This window comes from Mercenaria mercenaria, chromosome 13 (genome assembly GCF_021730395.1).
Source record: "Mercenaria mercenaria strain notata chromosome 13, MADL_Memer_1, whole genome shotgun sequence".
Lineage (NCBI taxonomy): Eukaryota > Metazoa > Mollusca > Bivalvia > Venerida > Veneridae > Mercenaria > Mercenaria mercenaria.
The window spans coordinates 50,317,253-50,338,959 of NC_069373.1; the positions used below are offsets into that span (position 1 = coordinate 50,317,253).

At 34.2% G+C, this 21,707-nt stretch overlaps 1 protein-coding gene across 1 annotated transcript; it reads right to left on the bottom strand.

The window, feature by feature from the left end:
- Nucleotides 1–2,232: 2,232 nt before the first annotated feature.
- LOC128547916 (homeobox protein orthopedia B-like) lies at nt 2,233–21,482 on the bottom strand. The gene is made up of 4 exons (XM_053521797.1): nt 21,360–21,482; nt 6,064–6,239; nt 4,406–4,543; nt 2,233–3,943 (listed from the first exon to the last, which is right to left on the bottom strand). Exons 2-4 carry the CDS (start codon nt 6,154–6,156, stop codon nt 3,485–3,487), a joined length of 690 nt encoding a protein of 229 aa, XP_053377772.1. The 5' UTR covers nt 6,157–6,239; nt 21,360–21,482; the 3' UTR covers nt 2,233–3,484.
- Between the last annotated feature and the right edge of the window lie 225 nt (nt 21,483–21,707).

Consider the following 21,707-nt stretch of genomic DNA (forward strand, 5'->3'; position numbering starts at 1 on the left):
CTTTATGCTCAGGGAATGCGTGTATTACGGCTTTGAGAACAATTCCGCTGTATACGCATGCTTTCTTGATGCTAGACAAGCTTTTGACCGTACATGGACCCAATTATTACTAGTAAAATTGTTCAAAATGGGCATTGATATAACGCTATTTAAAGCCATCATGTCATTGTTTGATAACTGCTATAGCTGCGTGAAATCAAACGGTTACACTTCAGACTGGTTCCCTATCCTGCAAGGAACACGCCAAGGTCAATGCCTCAGTCCTTTCTCTACATCATTTTCATAAATGATTTGATGAATGAAATAGAAAGAAATCAATACTGTTTTAAACTAGGTACATTAAAATGTGGTTGTCCAACATCCGCTGATGATATGGTTGTACTTTCTAACGTCAAGCGCGGCCTAGACTCTTTGATTCATATGTGTTTTACCAACTCAGAGAATGATCGCTATGTATACAATGCGAGCAAATGTAACGCAGTTGTGTTTAACGATGTGAATTCAACACCCCGCACTTGGAAATTAGGGGATGAAACAATACTCGAAACGGAAAGCTACCTTCATTTAGGTGTCCTATGTAATAAAACTCTTGATTTAAAAGAAAATATAGCATTAAGTTGCGAAAAATTACGTAAAACATTTTTTAGCATCGTAGATTGCGGTATTTATAGAAATGATATACATCCCCTAACATGCAAAAAAATATACATGACAGTTGTGCTGCCCAAAGCCTTATATGGAAGCGAGTTGTAGACTAACGTTACTGATACGCAGTTACTGCCCCTAAGAAAACTCCACAACCAGTGTATTAAACGCATACAGTCAATACCAACAAGTACTAGGACAGATATTGCCCTGGGTTGTATTGGAATTCATCCAATTGCTAATTTGATAGACAAAAGGAAATTATTGTTATTTGGTCAACTTTGCCAGCTATATACTAAATTCCGAATTAAAGAAGTCTTCGTACACCGATTAACATCATTCATGTTATCACCGAGGAAATCAAAGGGGTTTATACCAGATATCTACATGTCTTTGGGAAAATACAATCTAACAAGTTATATCTTAAACTTTTACCGCACAGGGATATTTCCTAAGTTAAGTATCTGGAAAAGAAATGTCAATATAGCGATAGAAAAAACAATAGAATTTGACTGGAAAAACCGTATACTTTTGGATAGAAGTCTAAATCAGTTTATGCTAATACATTCGGTCTTTGAACCCTGTAGCCTGTGGCATTTCAGCCGTTGTTATAGATATCTGCAGGCTGAGTGCACATCCACATTCATTTTAATGTGCCGATTTTTTACTAGAAAATATGAAACGCATTGCACGAAGTGTAAGCAAGTAACCAATGATCTGAGTAAACATATTTTGTTGTTTTGTCCTTCAAATGAATCGAAGAGGTCCTGGTTATGGGTTACACTGTCTAAAAGCTTGGGTATAAAAAACTTTCAAACACTATGTACATTTTCTCCTGACTTACAAATATTTGAAATGTTTCGTGGCTTCACATCATTTTGTCTGAGCGACGAGGCCAGGGTGTATAGCTTTAAAGCTTTTGTAAAGTGTGCACATCTGATGAACTGGCTGTAAAATATTTCTATGTGAGTTCAGCAATTACCTAGTTGAATTCATAACAGATCAGCAAAATAAATAATAATAATTTCGTCCAGGTATTTGCACATTGTAAAAGTCTTAATGCTTTCGTTTCGATTAAGGCTTTTGATTTGGTGTGTTATTTTCAGCTGATATCGATCGCTCACTGTTGTTTATAGATTTATATATCAATATCGTTCTAGTATTAGGCAAACCTTAGTTTAATACTTACATGTCTTCTCCATTCTACAAGATTTTTTTCCCTTTCCATTCATGTATGCTAAATTTCATAAACTGAGTGAATAAGAAACTTAATTTTGCTGACGAAATTGTTATATATAGGTCTCTTTCAGCATGTCATTATGGAATATTATATCTCAAATGCATTTGTTGTACACATGTACATATATTTTGTATATACTGTTCTCTTATTTGTATTTAATTGTATTGTATGATTCATATGCTCTTCGTCATTGGAGGAAATAAAGAAATATATATTATTGTAACAGAGTTTCTTGGGCCATTTGATCTTTTCACTTTCATAAATAAACAAACAAACAAACACTTATAAACACATAGCACAACTTCTTTTATTTTATATATACATAAAACTTTAAACAAGTCCTAACAATTTAATTTTATTAAATGTGGGTCGTCACGTAGAAAAGGGCCAACTTTTCTTAACCTGGTAGAAGAAATAAAGATATACGTGCTATTTTCTTAAAACTACTAAACATTCCTTGCTACCACAGTGATACATAGTTTCTTTAGTAGGTACAATTGAACCTAAACAAATTAGAAAAGGGTTCCATTTGACGTCACGATTCGCATAAATAAATTTAACACATGGTTCGACCATGAAACAGTGGCTGTTGGATAAAAACTCCACAGGCGATATTAGTTATAAATATGCATATATCGTAGGTATAAATAGTTCAGTTTAGGAAACGATGCAGTCGTGTACTTTCATAGCATCTATATGGCAACATCAAGTTTTCAAAGAAAGAACAGGCAGAAAAATGCCTATTCACATGTTCGGGCTATTGTTCTTTTCTGAATATTCAGTGTTCTGTTCAGTTCTTGTTGTAACTTAACTATAATGAATTTTCCAAAAAAAGTTGTAACCAGAGTTCGAAATTTTGAATAAAGGGTGTTTCATCTATCTAGTCTTTTCATTATATGGACACATATTGAGGAAAATGCATCCGTTTAAATAATGTATGTATATAGCCATTCGAGGTGTGACAATTGGGAAAACGTTTGAGAGTTTAACATTCTTGACACAATAGGAAACTTTGGTGACTTTTCTCCTTGGGAGATCGTAATATTATTGTAATAGAGTTTCTTGGGTCATTTGATCTTTTCACTTTCATAAATAAATAAACAAACAAACACTTATAAACATATAGCACAATTTCTTCTATTCTATTTATACATAAAACTTTAAACAGGTCCTAACAATTTAATTTTATTAAATGTGAGTCGTCACGTAGAAAGGGGCCAACAATTTTTTGAACCCGGTAGAAGAAATAAAGACATATACGTGCTATCTTCTTAAAACTGCTAAACATTCCTTACTACCACAGTGATACATAGTTTCTTTAGTAGGTACAGTTGAACCTAGACAAATTAGAAAAGGGTTCCATTTGACGTCACGATTCGCTTAAATAAATTTAACACATGGTTCGGCCATGAAACAGTCACTGTTGGATAAAAACTCCACAGCTGATATTAGTTATAAATATGCATATATCGTATGTACACAATGTCAAAGTTGATGTAAGGCAAATGTTATAACTGTAGTCTGAATTCGTATCAGAACATGCACTTTTCAAACGTTTTTCACAATTTTTACATATTCAAGTTGTCATTTCTATGGTTTCTACATAGAGTCACTGAAAGAGTCATTTGCGAGCCCCGAATCCTCATCCTCCAGTGTAAACACACACTCCTCTCGGACGTCCCTAGCACTTTCAGAAACACGAAGCTCTGTCACTGAACAGTCTGTAGCTTTCTTAGTTGGAACAACCATACGATACACCTGTTTCTGTTGTTGTTCGTCAGCTTCCTGTTGTTGTTGTTGTATGGTTGCAGGCCTGACGTCACGTGCGCTAAACCTGAAGAGACGCTTGACAATGTCGCCTGCTGTATCATCCTCGTTCTTGGTTTCCTGCGGAAGTGACGTACAAACACTCTGAAGATTCCACAGAGATGGCAGAACAAGACCGTGAAAGTACGCAGGTGGGTAAGCAGAAAATAACTGAGGCTGCACACTGTGATACACGGCGGCTGAGGAACTTTGACTAAATGAAGTGGCCATACGCGGAAGCCCAATCATCGTCTGAAATGAAGAAATGGGTATATATTAGAAGACGAAGGCTGTGTAATAAAATGTTTGCAGAAACATAGATTTTTCTAATATTATCATACTTCTCGCCTGTCCTTTGGACAGCATGCGTGACATATGATTATTTTAAAACAAGTTGAACAAAGCAATATATCTTACGTTACTAGAGACGCACCGATCAAATGCATGCATAACGTTTTGTATAGAGGACTGCATTTATATTTTCCCTGCCTGTTTATTAATGTCCTTTTGTTATGCTTTGCTTCCTTCTTGATACTATAAAAAAGGATCATTTAATGCTATCTTATCTCTTTAAGATGGTATAAAATATATTTTTGCGTCCAGTAAGAAGTGCAAGACTTGCACACTGGATTTAGTTCTACTGAATGGTTCTTAAATTTTATAAAGTAAAGTTTTGCTTGACAAATGAAAGATTGAAAATGTGTACAAACTAACCCCAGTGTTTTGACTGTTACTAGCAGGCTGTTCAATTCGTTGTCTTTTACTCGTGTTCTTTAGCACACTGCCATCAGGACACGTGTCACTTGGGTGACGGCGTTTGTTTTGTCTGGCACGTCTGTTCTGGAACCATACCTACAAATAGACAAAATGTTATATAAAGTCAATCTTGTGTTATATCTGACATCTTCTTATTCTGATATCACTCACTATTTGAACTTCCAGCGAAGCTCTAGACATTGTTTGTATATAAGTTTATTTATAGTAGCCACCGGTACTGAAGACTGTTTGTAATGTTAGTGGGAGGATAGTGCAAGATACAGAAGATGCTCCAATGCCAGAAGCTTCCCTGTTTCTTTAACGTGCCAGGTGTAAAGCACCTACACACGGGAGTCTTATCCCAATTTTAGTAAATTTTAGTTTGAGAAGCGGGGGCTCGAACTCACGACCCCTGGTTTCATAGTCAAACAGTGTCACCACTGGACCACTGCGCCCGCTTTAAGCTCTAGAAAATATGACCACTTTCCGTAAAAAGATATGTCATTGATTTCTTCATAGATATGGGATTATACAATTAATTTATACATTATTTCCAAAGAAATCAAAGGTGGTTATTGGAACTGTTTACACTTTCAATATACAATATAGGCCCCTATCTTATTTTTAAATTTATCGTTAAAATATTTCGGACACAAGTTTTGAAATGCTCATACTGACTTTCGTTGATAGATTATTCTGCAACTTTCAGAATATCTTAGCAAACCTTAAATTAACATTTCAACGTAAACATTTTATAAAATTTCAAGAAAAAAGGTTATTCTAGCATAAAACTGCTGTTCTTGTCACTTTTTGGGGGTGTTTTAACAGGAGAGAAAACGTGTGTTAACAGAGAGATTCTCGCGCTCACGTACTGTTATAACACCTTTTTATATATGCGCGTTCCGTGGCAAAGCGTAAACGTATTACGGCCCCAAAACGGATAATTCAAATGGAAATGACGTCAACGTCAAAAAACAACTAAGATATTGCCGCGCATTTCATAGAAATTTAATGACGTTCAGGTAGAATGTATTTATTTATTAGTTTTTTTTGCGTTTTTTACTAGAATAGCGTTAGCGCATGTTCATTTCATGTTATAACATCTTCAGAATCTCTCGGGATACGTTGGTACCCTCGCATTACGGACTCGGGTACTAACCAATCCCTCGGGATTCTGCAGACGTTACAACACGAAAAAACATGCGTTATCCCTACATTGAAAATTATTCCGTGACCAGATTTTTTCTATAGTAAAAACCAAATAATATTTACGGAAATAAAATTCACATTATCAAAGATATCTTAAAGTTCCACCCCTTGAGACCTTCAAAATTATTTAAAACTCATAGCCGCAGTTCAGATAAAAATATGTTAGGGATTTCGTAGATCATTATGCCGGTCGGAAAGTCAACTAATACAGTCGACAAAATCGTTGTCACATAATTCACTCTACAAACATTTTTATCAAAGGAGTTTAATATTGTGAAGCTTTGTACGTACAGATGTTACTCTGTCTCTAAACCTCCCCATTAACATATGAGTATATTGTGAGATCATTTGAATCTATGGTTTTGAAAAAATGGACGACAACGACAACAACCCAGGAAGAAACTCACCTGCACTCGTGCCTCTGAGGAGCCAATTTCAGCAGCTATAATTTCCCGCCGGCGGATGTCGGGATATTTACCCTGCTCAAACTCATGTTCCATATGCTTGATTGCCAACTTGGAGAAAACCGTTCTCGTCCGACGGCGTCGGGAAACTGGCTGCTCACCACCGCTGCTACGAGGAGCTGCAAGAGAGAATGAGGTGAAAATGCATGTTTCAGTTGGAACGTTACTCATTTTATTACAATAGGGAGGTGGCGAGTTCATACGTGAACGTTATTGTAAATCTTTATACATAAAGATTAGCCTTGAATACTTCAGAGTACATTTTGAATGCGTTCACCCAAGTTGTGTAAAAATAGTAACATATCACAAAAAATACACCTCAAATGCTTTCTCGAAAAGAAAGAAAATGAAATCTTACACGCGTTGGATATCTATCTAGGTGAGAGGTGAGTGATACGCAGTCCACAAATATATAATTATAAAGATTTGGTTAATACAGGTGCAAATATATTCTCTTTTGTTCGTTTGTTTGGGGTTTAAGGCCGTTTTTCTACAGTATTTCAGTTAAGTAATGGTGGACACAACCTAACAACTGTACCTGAGTACAAACCTGTAGACCTGTAAATACTTGTTAAGGCTTGCTGTGGCTCAGTATAAATAATGTATCAGAAGACTGAATTTTGAATTATGAAATGAAACTAATACTTCACACGTGATTCACAAATACTAACTTTCTCTTTGATTTTAGCATTGATAGTTAAAACATGATTACAATGTATATGCGGTCGTTGGAAATGTTTCCTCCATTTGTGATATTTTCTGTTATAGATAATATGAGCCGCGCCATGAGAAAACCAACATAGTGGGTTTGCGACCAGCATGGATCCAGACCAGCCTGCGCATCCGCGCAGTCTGGTCAGGATCCATACTGTTCGCTTTCAAAGACAATTGTAATTAGAGAAACCATTAGCGAACAGCATGTATCCTGACCAGACTGCGCGGATGCGCAGGCTGGTCTTGATCCATGCTGGTCGCAAACACACTATGTTGGTTTTCCCATGGCACGGCTCATATAATAATCAGACTATAATACTGATCCCAACCGCCACTAACCTACTCATAAAAGAAGTTATATTCCTTAAGGAAGGTCTCGATGTTTAGATTTCTACAGTTAAGTTTTGTAGAGAAAAGGTAAACAGGGCTATCAACAGAACCAGGGCTTTGTCAAATGAACATGTACATTTATTAATTTGTCACGGTCAGTTTTAGAAATGACCAAACGTGTGTATATTTTGTAAGAATTTGCTTCAGCGATCTTGTTTTTGTAATCATGACTTCCTTTAAACATTGTGTGTATTTTAATGAAATTCCTTCACTCCTCTTGAATATGTATCCCAGACGAACCTTACTGAATAATGCTTATTAAAATGAGGACACACCTCTGCGATAACTAGAGGGTTGGAGGATCATAGGGGTATGGTTTTGGCACTCTCCTCCCCCATCCCCCCCCCCCCCCCCCGCCCCCTTACCAGCTATAATTATCATTTCGTTCAACAGTTGAAAGTTTATTGCATAATTTTTACATTATATCTAATTTCGTTCAACAGTTGAAAGTTTATTGCATAATTTTTACATTATATCTATATTCCAAGTTCATTAAAATTTCCGGAGAAGGGAAATAAGATATGCAAGTGGAGATAAATCGAAAACTATTCAAGATTTGGTTATGGTCCTTGCACTCTGCTTTCCTCATTGACATCTATCTATAGTCCTATTTTTATTGCAGTCTCTTCAGTCTCTACTGTGTTGATTACTTTTACTATTTGCACCGTTATGTTATGAGGTTATGTTAAAGTTTCAATGTATTTTGTGTGTCTATTTCGTTATATGATTTTAACATCAGAAAAATCACAGCGTACATTTTACCCGTGACTATAAAACACCGGCACTGTCTTTTGTAGTCATGTAAAATATATTATTATGAGTGTTTTTATTATAAGATAATAATAAAAATAATATTGAAGATGAAGATTTATTATTACAGTGGCATCTGTCGCTCGCTTCGATACTTATTATAGGAGATTCTGAAGTTGTACGGGAATGTCAGACGTCAAACAGGTCCATATTTTTTCTCAAAATTTTGATACCCAATACAATGAAAAAATAGTGAAATAAATTATGAATTCAGCTAATGCCATGTATTTGAAAACTTCCAAAACATTTACCTTTTTACATATAGCACTCTATTTCGTGCATGACTTTATGCAAGTGACAGTTAAAAATTTAAAATACATTGCAAATGTATTAGACTAGCTCCTAGACTATGATATATATATTTTTAGTTTTTGTTTGTTTTAAAGCTAGTCTATATCACAGTTCCTATATCGTTGGTGTAATAAATATGATGTCACGATCAGTTCATTGAGAAAATCTAATAAAATAAAAGAAAAAATTAAAAAAAACCCCCTGAAATTTTGGGACATTTTTTTTATTATGAGTCTAGTGACTTGCCTATATAAATAAAAAAAGACGAATTCAAAGCATTAATTGATACTGCAGCATAAATATATCAAACAAGACAGATATATCTAATTATTACATAATTCCTTGTTTAAATGGACGGTCCATAGTTTGTGCTATTGACCGGGGTATATTTCAACATTAAATTTTACTGGGCTAGAATCTAAACCTAGAAAAAAAATATGAAAAGAAAATGTTAAGAAACCGAAGTCTTATTGAAAAGCTTGCCGGTCAATAGTCAAAACTAATGGCCCTCTTTGTCTATCTGATAGCGGAAGAAAAATAAGTTTTTTTTCTGTCTACTTTCTTTTTAGCAAGCAATATTTATTTTTATTCGTAAATACATATCCTATACGCTGACGGAAAAAATGTAACAACATTTAATTTCACCATTTTTTTCTGATAAACATTGTAATGCTACTATTTTTGAACATTTTTAGAATATTCAGGGAAAAATGCTTATCCGGAGTTTGCAAATTATCGCTGAACCCGGCATTCGTTTCAACAAGGATTTAGTTGCACTTAAACAACAGAATATGTATAATGTTTGTCTATATATTTCATATAGTAATTGAGATAAAAGAATAGATCTACATAAAAGACGATCCAACGCAGGTTTGTTTCCACAGATGCCCTGACAGGGTCGGACACCAAAAAGTCACTCAAGATACTGCAGACTATTATACAAAAACAACAACAACAAAAACCATACGCTATATTTACATAATAACTTTTTTTTTAATAACAAACATTTAGTTTATTGCATAAATTATAGTTTCGTAATTAATGTTGGAAAGCAGAAATGATACAAATAAATACAAGAAAGCAACACAAAAATCTGGTTTGTTATGAACGAGTGATGTTTCAAACAACAATAAATAAATAAAAACATTTGATTTACTTTTTGTAAATACGCCAGCTCTTTAAAGAAAATATGACTTGAATCAGAGATAAATAAATATGCGTTTTGAAAATTAAATAAAAACTTACCAGGTCCAGCAAGAATTGCATCAATAGAGTAATCCGATCTGACCGAGGAAATCATTTTGCACGTGCAATCCAATATTCTTTAAAAGAATGATCAATGGTTTTAAGAAAAATGCAAACAACGAAAATGGATTTGCTCAAACTAATCAGGAATTTCATTGGTTAAAGATAATGACTTTTATTTTCTTTATTATATCCCCGTTGTTTTCACAACATTCTTCGATTAAAAAACCGGATTAACAACTGAGCATTTTCCCTCAAATATTTCCTAAAGATTGAGTAGCCGCAATTATAATCATTATTTTGTTTATCTCTAATTAATGTATTGTGGTCCTTTATTAAAATCAAACTTCAAAGGCGGCATGCGGCACGATTAATCAAGGATTTGATGACAATTTTTTCTTTATTATAATAACTAGTATGGAAATGCTATTTAAAAAGTCTAATAAACTCTACTATAAAATATACAATACAATACAAAAGTTTATTCAGCATAAAACATAACACATATGCTTATAGCCTATACAAAATTAATGTTCAATGATAAACATATTATAAACAAAAAAGCCCCAACAAAACCATAAGCCATATTTACATTAGTTTTTTTTTTTTTTTTTAAATAACATAATAACTGTGTTAAATTGTTAAACAAAATGCTGGCGTATTTACAAAAAGTTAATCAAATGTTTTTATTTATTCAAATAGAAATATAACTGGGAGAGAATTGTAGCAGGTTACGCTAACAATTCTCGAAAGAGCACAAATTCAATAAGTGAGATAAGTTTTACAAAAACATTATCGGAAGAGCGATATAATTTTTATAACTATAAAATAAAGAGAAATGGAAAATTATGTATTACTATCAAATGTAAAAGTGTCGTTCTGTTTTACTTATTTCCAAATAAATTTAATGCCAAATCATTTTTGTTTAGCACACGAAGTACTGTCATAGTACTTTTGCATGGCTTGTCAAACGTTGCCAAATTCAGTGATTTAAAGTAATAGCTTTGTGTTATAAGGCATAATTACATACTTTCATTCTACAACGCCACATATCTGTCGTAAGAGTAGTATCTGCATTGTATATCTCAATATGCTGTTGTCATAATGTCATCATGTAAAATACATATTGAATTCGTTAGAAAAAAATCATTTGAGCCGCACCACGAGAAAACAAACATAGTGCGTTTGCTACCAGCATGGATCCAGACCATCCGCGCAGTCTGGTCAGGATCCATGCTGTTCGCTAATGGTTTCTCTAAATGCAATAGGCTTTGAAAGCGATCAGCATGGATCCTGACCAGACTGCGCGGATGCAGGCTGGTCTGGATCCATGCTGGTCGCAAAAGCACTTATTTTTTTTCTTATGGCGCGGCTCATTATTTTTTTGTGATAGTAATTAACAAGGCATGTCATTAGCTGTCAGAAACCGGTATGGCTGCACCCTGTTTCTTTCTGTGCAGATATTGTTGAATAATATGATGTTATTGAACAGTATTGAGTACAATACTGAATTTTATTTCACATCTATAAAAATCTAATCAGTCGAAAGCTTTTCTTTCCGTCATGTGGCTATACAGTAGAAACCAGTATCGTATTGTGTGACTTAAAATGTATTCACGGTCTTTTTAAGTATACATGACAATAACCGTAGCCTTAAGTCCAAAATGGCCATATCTTTTTTTTTTCATATTGGACTAAAGTCCAAAATATCAATATTTTTTTCGTATATTGGACCAAATTCCAACATAGTGTTACTTCCACTTATCGTACAGCACGTATAAATTGGGCTGAATTTCAACCGGGTTACATTTTTCATTATTTTAATTTTGTTGTACAAAGTTTTTATCTCAGTAGTCAAATATTATATATTTCGCTCGTAAAAAGAGCAATAAACGAAAAAAAAATGCAGTAATACTAAAATTACTTCTTTTTCTTGTGTTGTGACGCGCACCTGCTGAAATGTAAAAAATGACATTAATTCTTCTTCTTCTAGATACTATGAAATCATTCGTCCTCCACCTCTGATTCATGTGGGGAAGTTGGCAGTTACTTTGTACTGGTACTGAATCCAGGACCACTGGTTAGGTTAACTGCCCGCCGTTACATAACTGAAATACTGTTGAAAAACGGCGTTAAACCCAAAACAAACAAACAAACAAACAAATCCTCTAGATACTACACTCCTTCATCACTTTGAAAATTATGTGTAGGCGCTAAATAATTTTTTTTTAAAGATGTTTTACATATCAAATTTGTACAAGTGCCAAACGGTAAAACTTTCCAAATTTTACATCATTAAAACTTTATACAACAACAACAACAACAACAACAATAAATTTATTGCATTAAACATTTTACAATGTCTATAGCAAACTGACAACTCCAACACGAACATAGCTTTACGGAAGATCTTACATGTACTTAGTTTCTGATTTTACTTGCATGGTATAAGAATTTGGACAAATTTATTAACACATTTCTAGATTTTATTGACAAAAGGTTAGATAGTTTTTGAAGCGTAGGCCATGTAAAATAATATCTCTTTAGATATTTTTGTCTGAGATCTTTGTATTTAGTACATATTAAAAGATGATGAAATTCATTTTCAACCATATTTGATCTACATTGAACACATATTCTATTATTTCTTGGAACATTAACATGTCTACCTGTTTCTATGAAAAGATCATGGGAAGAAGTTCGAAATTTAGTTAAGGCTATTCTGTATTTTTCTCTTGTATTTTGTCTAAGTACGACTCAAAAGCAAATGAATGTTTGAATAAACAATATGTTTCTAAACGAGGTGAATTATTAATTGCCGCATACCAGGTTTGATGATATATGTCTATAATTCTTTGTCTAATGATATTATAATTTAACAACATAGTAAATTGATTTTGCCACAAATACGCTAACCCTGCTTGATCTAATATACATTTTACTTGATACGCCCAATTGGTTTGGTTATAGGTAACGCCATTATCAACATCAGTCTTTAACATACAATACGTTTTAAACAATAAAGAAGTATCTTTCTGTTGTAAAACTTTAAGCCAGTATTTTATAATTATTAGTTTCCTATAAATATACATCGGAATTCTTCCTAATTCCCCGTAAACAGCATCCAGATTGGTGGAAGTTCTCACACACAGTAGTTTTCGACAGAATTTAGAGTGCACAAATTCGACATCCGGGCTTTTATGATAGCCCCAAATTTCTGCGGCATAATTTAATATAGGAGCTACAAGTGTGTCAAATAAACCTAATTTCTGTGACACTGGCAGTTCTAACTGATTATTTACAATAAACAAGTTATGCATGGAAAACGAAGCATGTTGCGCAACTAATTTTGCGTGCGATTCCAATTTCCGTTTTTAAATAGATGAACGCCTAGATATTTAAACGTTGTAACAACCTCTATACGTGAATCATAAAGATAAAAATCATGGGAGGTATGACGCCCGTTTTCGAAAATCATAACTTTTGTTTTGTTTACATTTAAACGTAATCCCCATGTATTACTGTAATTTTCAATGTCATTTAACATTGACTGAAGAGAAAATGGATCATACGCAAATATAATCGCGTCATCGGCAAATAATAGAAGAAAGATTTTAAGATCATTTATTTGCAACAAACCATCTATATTGCTATTTATGTTGTTTATGATATCATTTAAGAAAAATAAACATAACAAGCTACTTGACGAATCACCCTGTTTTACGCCAATATTAGACTGTATATATGAAGATTTATCTGCCTTGTATCGCACATACGATTTTACAACATTATACATAGATTTTATAGCCTTGATAAATTTTGAACTAATATTTTCCTGCATTAATTTATGCCAAAGATACAGCCTATTTATTTTGTCGAACATTTTTTCCCAATCTAAAAATGCAGTATACAGTTTCTTTTAGACGCTAATGTTTGAGAAATTAAAGCATGTAAAATAAAGATACAGTCTACTGTAGACTTGCCTCGCTGGAAACCAAATTGATTATCTATCAGTTTCTCATGTTTTTCGGCCCATTTTGTGAGACGTGCAACCAGAAGTCTAGAGTATATTTTAGACAGGATATTATTCAAAGTGATACCTCTGTAGTTTTTAGCTTCGTCGGCGTTCCCTCCTTTAAAAATAGGTATTATAATTCCTTCTCCCCAAGTTGTTGGGAAAATACCATCATCTAATATTTTATTATAAAGTTTATGCAGAAAAGGAGATATAATGTCAAACGAGTTCTTAAAAACCTCAGAGATCAATTGATCTGTCCCTGGACTTTTGGAATTACTTTGCGCTGAAACAGCTGCTTTAATTTCTGTAATGGAAAACTCTGTGTCCAAGTCATTGTCTAAAACATTATGCTCACTCGGTATTACGTAGTCTGCATTATTATTTTCAGTTTCATAAAGCTGATTAAAGTGCGTGTATAAATCATTAATATTCAAACTATTTGATTCATTATTATTTTGTTTATACTGCCGCTTAACATTTTTCCAAAAAGATTTTGGATTAGTTTTAGCTAAATTAGATATACGTGTACCTTCTTTCTTGTAAAAAAGCCTTTTATACTTTCGTTTTGTTTTAATGTACGTTTGTTTTTTATTCAAGAAATTATTCTTATTAATTAGACTTTTATCTCGAATAAATGCATTTCTTGCTTTATTGTATTCTTTGCGTGTTTCATAACATTCTTTATTAAACCATTTTCTCCTCTCGCTATTGCTATTTATACATGTACTATTATTTATAATTCGCGTTTTTCCGAAGATTTGAAAAGTTTGATCTTGCATAAGTTAGTGAATGACTCAACAGAATGATTCACATTACTACTCTCTACGCTTTCAGTCATGCGTTGTAAAGTTGTAAAATTAGCCAATAGATTGCTTCGGAATGTATCAACAAGTGTGACGTCCCACACAATGAAGCGCTCCTGTACGATAACATTATCACGTGACTGTATTTGTGGGGGTTTGCATTCAATGTTAAAATTTAATGCGCAATGGTCAGAAAATTCATTCGGTTGCATAATTTGGAAGTTCTTAAAGTATTTAAAATCTTCGTATTTTAGCAAGAAATAGTCGACCACTGACGCACCATTCCTATTATAAAATGTCATGCTTCCTATTCCTTTATCCAAGCCTAGCCTAGAATTTGCTATTAATAAATTTGTAGATTTACATAACTGAATAATACGTTTACCTTGAGTATCTATACCTGATCTTTACTACATCTCGGAAAAACAACATCATTATACAATAATTCTGCATTATCTAAATATGCATCACGTACAAGATATTCAATTTCATTCGAGGTTCTACGTTTAAGTCTCCAATTATGCATGTCTTTCCTAAGGCATTATACTTTTCAATTCCAATTTCTATTAAATCGAAAATATCATCATTGTTAAAACGTGTTATAATTTTTAGAATCATTAGGTTTAATATATGTACTACACAAATATATATCCTGATCAAACTGAAAAAGACTCTTACAAAGTTTAATCCATACTATTCCACATGGTGTTTTTCTACGACTTTAATTTTGCTTCTAAATTTTGATTTAAAGTAATGGATAATCCTCCACTATATCTACCTTTTCTGGTATTCACAGATTTATTTCCAAATAAATGGTCAACATCATAACCTTTTATATTTAAATTGTAATGCGTTTTGGGTGATACCCAGGTCTCAGATAGAATAATCACATCGTGAGATTTAACTATTTCTAAGAAATCAGTATCGGCTAATTTTCGCGTTAATCCATTTATGTTCCAGGAAAGAATGTCCAAACTTTCTTCATGACTCTCCTAAGCTGTTGTGGGTGGGGGTGTGTATACAGCACCGTCGATGTACAATTTATCGGCGACAAGTTTCACTGTCTTGCCTTTCTTCTTTTCGTTTCTCATAACGGAATAAAGCGGTTTACGAGCCTCCCGCATTTTTGAGGTATTTGGACACCTACGCCAAGTTGCTTTGCCTTAAGATCGTCCTTCAGGTTAAATGCCGTGGCACGAATTTCTTCCCTATCAGAGAACGAATGAAATTTGACGATTATCGGTCGTGGCTTCTTGGAAGTATTGGGATTTCCCATTCTATGAGATCTGTCAAACTTCATGCGTGAACTGTCAATACTAAGATGATCTTTGATCATTTTTCTAACTTTCGTCTCGTCGGTTTCTGGAGATTCTAATTCCATTCCATGGCTCCCTCTTGGTTTTCCGGTATTCCATAAAATATTAAGTTTTCCCTCATGGATCGAAACTCTAAGTCCGTGACCTTGCTGTTTAACTCGCTGCGATCTTTCTCTAAGTCATTAACATGAGTTTTAAGTGATGTACAAGATTTTTGAAGAGTTTTAATTTGATCACCAGCCAATTTTAACTCTTTGTTTTGAGAATCGTACTGTTTACTTACGAATGTAACTGTGCTTTCAACTTCTACCACTCGTGTGTCAATATTGTTTACTTTTAATTCCAAGTCACACAACTTCTTGTTGATACTATTAACTGTTTTTTCAATGTTATCGATTTTTGACACCGATATTTTGATGTTTTTAATATCCTCTATGATGCTAGAAGCCCATGGGGGCGGTTGGTTGAGTTGTGCACTAGTACTTGCAGGAGGTCCAGCATACTGCGGCGCAAATCCCGGCGGGGACTGCATAAAAGGTTGCCCATAAGGCTGCTGTGGGTAACTCATATTCGTATTCCACGTATGAAACGGTTCAAATACACTGGTAGAGCTAGCTGCTTAGAGATGGAGGAGGCACAGTGACAAAAGCTTTGAACGAGTCAACTGTGGCTGCAGTGCGTGCGACAGCGGGCAACATGTTCCACTGACCTATACTATCCTAAGAAAAAAATGAATATTTATATAAATCTTTGGATGTGCAAATGTGTCTGAAGCTGTATATATTACCATGACCATGCCTTGTTCTTGGAACCGCTGGGATTAGTAAATTTGTTTTCGGATATATCGACGCCCCAGAATAAGAAGGGCGTAAGTGTCAGTTACGCCCTTCTATGAATTATATATTTTTTGAAACTACATACCAAGGGGCATAATCCTATCAAAATTTTTTTTTGTTACTACCTGCTGTGTTGACCAAATTCCCCAATAATAAAAGGGCGTAAGTGAAATGTTTTCAAAATCACAGTAATAGAAGGGCGTATCTGCACTTAAATGTTGTAACAGAAGGGCGTAAGTGTCACTTACGCCCTTCTGTTACTGGCATTAATTTATATTTCTATAGAACTAGAAGGGCGTATCTGTCACTTACGCCCTTCTTAGATTCTTATATCATGGATAATCTCTAAATTTAGGTGTCTCAAAACAACAATCTTAGAATAACATTATAGTTTATATTGCTTTTTAAACTCAGCTAACCAAGAAAATGTGCTTACAAAGCTGAACAGATATAATAACACATATAACTGTGACTCTGTACATGAAAAAGTGTAGAGTCCCCTTTGCTTTAGAGAGTATTTCCAGAACAGCATGTTTACAATTATCACAGTTTTCATGGTGGGAAATTTTGAATTGTAGAGAACACACGGTGGCGATACCCTGGGTATGCAGGGGTGCAAAATGGCGGCAGAATCTCTCGATTCAGGTAACATTTTTCATTATTACCGTCTTAATACTTAACCAATTTTAACGAAATAAAGACGAGTGCCCGCTCATAAGAATACTACACCCTCGGCTATAAAGCTTGGGCTCCTGGGTTTCGTAGTTTTTGTGAAAAGTGCAACGGCGCATTCTGATGCAAAAAATGCAACTGCTATGTAGGGGGGCATTTTTATGAAAATGACTAAACCAACTATCCCCGTGTGTTTCGAAAAACGGCTTGTAGGGCGGAACCGGGCTTGACATGTTCCAAAGCTGTTGTAGAACTTTAGCAAGTGAAATCGCCAGTTTTCGGCAATTCCGGGCGATTGAAAGGAAATGCTATGTGGGGGAGGTGTTTTCATTATGTTATGTGGGGGTGCTTTTGACATGTGGTGGTGACTCGAGTTAACTGCCTGCTAAAGACACGCAAAAATACGGACAAATAAAGCCAGCGAAAAATACTTTTAACTGTTAGGGCATATTATATGTCAATATATATTGTGATGATGTCCGTCCGTTCGTCTTTGCATGTTTCTTCTCATACATCGTTGGCACTAGAAACTTGAAACTTGATCACGATAACTCTATGGCCTTTGGAGAGTGCATTTTCATACGACACCTAGATATAAAGCTTTAGGTGTCATAAGGGGCCTGGATCTATTATATTAAATTTGGCCATAACTTGTTCTAAATTTGTACTTGACAAATTTGGTTAATAATCAAATAACAACCTTGTTGACAAGATGTTCAATTATATTCTTTAATATTTGACCTTTACCTATATTTGACTTTTCACCTTTACTTTTAAAAGTCGGACCATAGTCATTTTGATGTCCATCTGATATTTGACATCTACTGTTTAAACGCTAAAAACAGTTAGTTTGCTGTAATGTTTTTTTTATTACTTCACACATTTGACTCATATTCACAAATACCAATTCTTGTGACAAGATGTTCACTTTGATGTATTTAAGTATGACAATGTCCTTCATTTTACTTTGATTTTTGCGTTTAAAAATCGGAAATAATTAAAATCCCCATAACCTTTGTCAGATTTTATAACCAACTTGGCTGTAATGTAAACTGAACAATCCATGCAACAAAAAAGCGGCGTATATACGCGATGGTATCATTTGACAAATTCTAGTGATTTATTGTAGTCTTCACATTGTGGCAGCGGACGAAAACACATATTACTTTTAGGCAGGTCAATAAAACTGCAAAATTACCAATAGTAAGTCATTTATTGTAATGTTACATACTCAATACTATAATATTAAAAAGTTGTAATCACTTCACATTTCCAAATGAATGCAATTCTGTTTCAGTATTGCTATTATACGACAAAGATTGTCTTTATTTAATGAAGAAAACGCTTCACGATCTCGTTTACCACCGGTGCATATGTCATGTGAGAATAGTAAAATTTAATTTGAAATACAAATGCTGTTTCAGTAAGACCAACCCCGACGTATATTACTAAAAACATATATCTCCGTTGCCGCTGTTGGATTATTTGCGAATTTTGCGACCGGGGTTTATATCAGTTGATCGGCTGCATCTCCACAACCAGGAACAGCGATGGTAACATTCATAAAAACTCTTTTAAAGAAATTGGAAAAAATATTAAAGGTGGCATTAGAAATTGTATTGTACTGAAATATAGTCATGACAGTTGAAACTTAAAATATTCTATGGTTCTAAGTGGTAAAGCAGTTGCCTAAATAACGATTTTAAACATTTTCGGTATCACTATCTTTCTCCTTATTTTAAAAAGAAACTGTACGTAAAACATAATATTATTGCATAGAACCTTTCAATTCTTTTTTTTTTTAATTGCAAGAACCGTGTTGGCCCGTATAAATTTACTGCTAGTACATAGGAGAAATAATTGGCCGTTCGAACAATATTTTGATGGGTCAAACTCGTTCACATACACAGGCTAAATTTCAAATATACAAATATATTCGGTTTGAAATATCGTGCTACGATTTTGACTTTCACTATATATTTCTACTAACACGTTCTTCTTCTTTTTTTTTTTCAAAGTTAAAACAGTTAAACAGAAAATTAGGTAAGGAAACATTGCTGCCACGGCACTCGTAGCACCGAAAACAAAACAAAACAAAATATTGGTAGGTGGGGCATGGAGTACGCTAACTGGCTATAAGTATACGTGAAAACTAAGAAAAACAAGATGTGTTTTTGAAGCACAATGCCCCCGTAGAAATATGAAGCTGGAAAAAGAGCTATGTGCTTGACGTGTAAATATGTCAAAACGAATACCAATGTCAAATGTTTATTTACCAATGTAATGGGCATGTACAATGAATGGGATGTGTGAATATGGAAGGATTTCATAAAGAAATGAAAAAGTAATGGTAAAACTTAAAAAAATTGCTAAGTGGTTGGCCTCGAAAAAGTTATCTAGAATATATATATGGGGGGGGGGGGGGGGGGGGGGGGGGGGAAGATGCTCAAGTCTTTACATTTTAATATTGTCTATAAACATTTAAAAATCAATAAAAACAAAGAAATAAATAACCGGTTTCACCCGTTCAACGCGGGATCTTCAGATCTCTCTCTCTTTATATATAAAGAAATGAATCATTCATTAGCATTAATTTGATAAATTGGAAAATTGCCAAGTGTCTTACCATGAAAAAGTTATCCTGAAGGTCATTGTAACATGTCTATATATCAATGTAAAGGCAATATGACAATGAGTAAAGTATGTGAGTTTCAAACACATCAATTAAGAAATGAATTATTTATATGATATGTTTACGTTTGGAGAGAGAGAGAGAGAGAGAGAGAGAGAGCAACAAAGATACTGTCCCCGATTTAACGGATACGGGGCTAAAAACACAGGGAATATTATCAAAATACAAGTACGAATCTGAACGGACGGAGTTGACAATCTGTTCCAGAGATATGTACCTAAATGTGTCCGTAGAAGGCATTTATATGTTTACTTCACATCCACCTTCAAAATGAAAACTTTTGATAAGTTTTTTTTCCACTGAGATAATTTCTATCCATATTATATATACTTTATATATCAAATGATCATATCACTGCGTGCCTCTAGCAGCCTAGCAGCCAGTTAACTTGAGTCACCCCCACATGTCAAAAGCACTCCCACATAACATAATGAAAACACCCCCCCCCCTCCCCCCCCACATAGCATTTCCTTTCAATCGCCCGGAATTGCCGAAAACTGGCGATTTCACTTGCTAAAGTTCTACAACAGCTTTAGAACATGTCAAGCCCAGTTCCGCCCTACAAGCCGTTTTTCGAAACACACGGGGATAGTTGGTTTAGTCATTTTCATAAAAATGCCCCCCTACATAGCAGTTGCATTTTTTGCATCAGAATGCGCCGTTGCACTTTTCACAAAAACTACGAAACCCAGGAGCCCAAGCTTTATAGCCGAGGGTGTAGTATTCTTATGAGCGGGCACTCGTCTTTATTTCGTTAAAATTGGTTAAGTATTAAGACAGTTATAATGAAAAATGTTACCTGAATCGAGAGATTCCGCCGCCATTTTGCACCCCTGCATACCCAGGGTATCGCCACCGTGGAACAGTTGGAGATGATACGGTAAGAACTTTTGTATGCTATTTTAATAAATGAAAAGAAGAAACCAGCCTTAATGTTTACTGTGTGCCTTTTACTATAAAACAAAATCTAAATTCAGCTATTAATGAAATAAAAATAGTGATTACGAACAACAGTGGGTGGGGTGTTCATATTAGTTTCCTATCATACTGTTTTATTCTGTCTATTTAGTACATGAACATTACCATTAATGATGCAATTTAGCTCTGATTATGTCATTGTTTTGCACATTTGTTTATTATGTTAACACCAGAAGGCGGACATGTGACAAAAAGAGAAAACCTTTTCAATATGAAATCTAAATTCCATGACCAATAAATCTTCATTTTATTGTATTTATACCTGTTTCCACAGTATATTCAATCATTTATATCATGAACCGGTACAAGACTAATGCTATCATCTTTATAAGCAAACTACAAAATTAATGGTTATATAAATAAAAAGCAGAATAGTAGCAGGGCTGTCATTGTCCTCAATCACTGACATCATTGACTATTAGTTAGCAACATATAACAGTTATAAGTTTAAAGCATTTTACAGTGCCTGTTTACCAAATCATTAAATTTTAGACTGCAGCATATTTTTCTCGGTGCTTTGCACTTTTCATAGTTAAGTCACTCATAAACAGAGGGAAACCGTCTGTTTGTTTACATTATTGACAAGTGCAAAGGGCGTAATAACAACCAAGGGATGTAACTCAGTATGACAGGGAATGTATAAAAACTGGACTAGTACGGTATTTACTATACGCTTAATGTGAATTTTGCTTGATTTTTAAATGGAATTTTCTTTAGATTTTTCCCCAAAGATAGTTAATACATTGTAAAGAAAAGAAACTGACTCACGATAAGAACTTCTCTAATAATAACCAGGTTGCTGATGTTATAATATAGCATTAG

Coding starts and splice junctions, on each gene's coding strand:
- LOC128547916 (XM_053521797.1), bottom strand. CDS start 6,156: ATGGAACATGAGTTTGAGCAGGGTAAATATCCCGACATCCGCCGGCGG. Junction 4,544..6,063: donor CCTCAGAGGCACGAGTGCAG/GTGAGTTTCTTC, acceptor GTCTATTTGTAG/GTATGGTTCCAGAACAGACG. Junction 3,944..4,405: donor GTAACAGTCAAAACACTGGG/GTTAGTTTGTAC, acceptor TCTTCATTTCAG/ACGATGATTGGGCTTCCGCG.